Raw genomic sequence first — 3,321 nt, 5'->3', positions numbered from 1 at the left:
CTCCACCACACTGCTACACCAGTGTGTCTTACTACCCGCTCCCACAGCTATAACCAGCCCTCCACCGCACTGCTAGACCAGTGTGTACCGCAAACCGGAGCGTTGTGCACAGCAGTCAGGGCCGGGAGGCTGTGCCGTGGTTCATCACATCGCATCCAGGCACGAATATCAGCGTATCAATCACTTACTATTCACAACCCCGCACGATTTATGGAAACTATACACACTGTTACACACAACAACCGAGGTGACAATCTGTGTATGTAGATAGCTCCCGACCCCCCATCCCCCATCCCCCCCGCTGCTTGCCCCTCCTCCTCCCCAATACCGCAAAAGCCACAACATACGGGGTCACCTCCGACAGGATTTTGAGCCTGCGTCGCCATGGCAATTTCAATAGCAACGATGCAAATACTCGACTCGCAACGCGAACTTAAGAATTTTTAGCGAAATGGGTTTTCCTTCATTGAGGATGCGACAAGGAAGAACGGAGTGTCATGCATCGAAGTAATATTCAACACGTACGAGCGCCGGTGCCTAGCGCGCTGCCCGACGAAAAATGGAGAAAGCCATTTTCGTGAAAAGGATTCATCATTACTATTATTTACAAGCCGATTTTTTTTCATCGAAACGAAGCTTCTTTGTGCGCGTACCCGACGCATTAGCCATCATCGAAAGTTTACACGCCGTTTCGTGCTAAAGCGAATCGCAGAGAGCTAACTAAATCAATTAGAGAGATACAGCGAGAGCATGTATATGTATACTGCATGTAAAAATTGACGTTTTCTCGGCGGTGCGTTACCGCGATTGTGCGAGCCGCGCGAATGTAAATATAATCGCTAATTGTATTCGAGGGTGGGTAGAGAGAGAGAGAGAGAGAGAGAGAGAGAGAGAGAGAGAGAGAGAGAGAGAGAGAGAGAGAGAGAGAGAAGAGAGAGAGAGAGAGAGAGAGAGAGAGAGAGAGAGAGAGAGAGAGAGAGAGAGAGCCCACACAGAGCGCTGAAGTCATTTCAATTCAATCAACGCCTCGGCTATTCGCTCTCCGTCGCCATAGCCATTCTCATCACGTCCCGTTGCGCACGTTGTCTTCGGGGAAAAAAGCTAGGAATTTCAATCACTGGATCACTTCGTCGGATCGCAGGGGGCGCAACACACGTTAACACTGCTGCGACTGTTGGCGAACCTATATGAAGCGCTATATACCTATATGCGCCTATGCTATATGCCTATATGCCTATATGCTATAAGCGCCTATATGCCACGCTTCATCACTATGAAATATATATATGAACTAACAGAATGGACATGCATCTGAAATCTTCATCCACGGTCGGCAATGCGGCCCGGCTAAAGGATGTACAGAGATACTATAGACGTAAACTAGAGCCCCGAAGTCTAGTAAAATATTGCGATGACTGTAGCGCGGTAGGATATAATTATGTGAAGTGTAGGATGACGAGCGGATATCATTTCGATGTCTGTTTCCCGTTACGCGGACGCAAAACTCCGAACGGCACGCGACGGCGCGGCACAGCACCGCACGCACGCACGACCACGCCAACGCACACACACACACCACACACACACACACACACACACACACTATATATGATATATTCATGACATATATCAGAGCGTATTAAGAGGGATTATGAACTTCTTAAATACGCTCTTGCATATTAATATATACGGCGCAATATATTCGCACCGCACACTCGCGCACGCACACGCACCACGCAATGCACGCAGGCAACGCACGCAGCGCACGCTCACGCACCACACACACACACACACACCACACACACACACAGCACACACACACACACACACACACACAATATATATATTTATATATATATATTACTCGAAAGACGTATAATGCGCCTCCTTGATATTATATATACCGCGCATATATCGGCACACCGCCAAGCACGCGCACGCACACGCACACGCACACTGCACGCAGCGCACGCACGCACGCACGCACGCACCGCAACACACAACACATACGCAAGCACGAACACACGGGCACGTCGTGTACATGATTATTATTACATGCACACACAATGTTTATCATGTTTATCGACCCACCTGTGAAATGCTAGGCTGGGCTACCCAAACAACACGCAATCATCGACACCAGGCCAAAGGATGCTCACTGTTGCAGCCTACGTTAATTTTGCGGTAAAGGACCGGGCGAGGTCGCGAGAGACGTGAGGGAGAAGGCGGGGAGACGGTTGAGGTATGCCGCCACGAGGTGAGATTACGTGGGATATGAGTCGCAGTGTGGATACACGCAGAGAACGGGGGAGGTGGAGGGTGAATTAAGTCAGAGGTTGACACCCCGTCATAGCCGGGTGTTTAAGATGCACAGCATAAAAACAGAAACCAAAAAGAAGAAGAATATTATATACATGCACCTCTACACGCAGTAGTTTACTCCAACAAAAAAATTCATTCCAATTTTAATTGGAAAAATTCGACCGAGTCTCGTAATCATTTTGTAAACAGAATATAATACCTATTATTCACATGGCCAAACTCCAGCTGTCTCTATTTTACGATAAATTACATTCCATAACGAGTAACTTTATCACGCCTAAATTATTCATGAATATATATTATATGATGATGAACGATGAAGCACCCGTGCGCCCTCTACCGGCGAAGAACCTCTCACAGAATCTGAGTCGTACGATCCTATAAACCTGAAATTTGCATTTTACATGCAAATAAACTGTAGATGAAATTGATGCTTTCCTAAAAGAAGATGGGTGTGGGGGACTTCTCTGCAAGATAGTTCATCTACAACCCGAGCGTAATGCTCTAGGAACATCTGGACAGAAACTTCAGTATGACCAAGACGGCCATGCATAGGTAGAATCCGAAGGACAGTTATATGAAACTCCCGCAGAAGGAAACCTAAAACGTTTTCCTAGAGGAAGGTGGTCGCTTTTCTGTGACTTGCTTCATTTACAAAGGGGGGCAGAGATAGGAGAAAAGGATTGATGCAGGAGCACCGCTGTTGCTGTGGGATTCCAATAGTAGACGGCTTTCATTACACTACTTAGATTTACACACAGTGTCTACAGGCACTTCGAGCGTTTCAATAAAATATAATGCTAAATAAATACGAAATCTATTTACTACCAAAGTCTTAATGTTTCTCTACTCTCTACACTATACTTCCTACTGCACCCCCCCTCCCTTATCTCCAGCTCCCCAAGACACCGCCTCCCTACACCTTCCTACATGCCCACATTCTACATCCCCTACACCCCCCTCTCTGCACCTCCATCTACAACACCTCAAGCCCCCCCC

The 3,321-nt window shown here is 47.3% G+C and overlaps 1 protein-coding gene across 1 annotated transcript in view; it reads right to left on the bottom strand.

The window, feature by feature from the left end:
• LOC106816444 (potassium channel subfamily K member 1-like) overlaps positions 1–386 on the bottom strand; it is a 28,822-nt gene extending 28,436 nt beyond the window's left edge. The window contains exon 1 of the mRNA XM_014821067.1: positions 356–386. Coding sequence (XP_014676553.1) covers positions 356–386 — 31 coding nt within the window. The remainder of the gene's footprint in view (positions 1–355) is intronic.
• Between the last annotated feature and the right edge of the window lie 2,935 nt (positions 387–3,321).

The sequence above is a fragment of the Priapulus caudatus genome, unplaced genomic scaffold (assembly GCF_000485595.1).
Source record: "Priapulus caudatus unplaced genomic scaffold, Priapulus_caudatus-5.0.1 Scaffold32, whole genome shotgun sequence".
NCBI classification, from domain to species: Eukaryota; Metazoa; Priapulida; class Priapulimorpha; order Priapulimorphida; family Priapulidae; genus Priapulus; species Priapulus caudatus.
The sequence above is the reverse complement of the archived record's forward strand: the minus strand, read 5'-3'. Positions and strand labels throughout refer to the sequence as shown.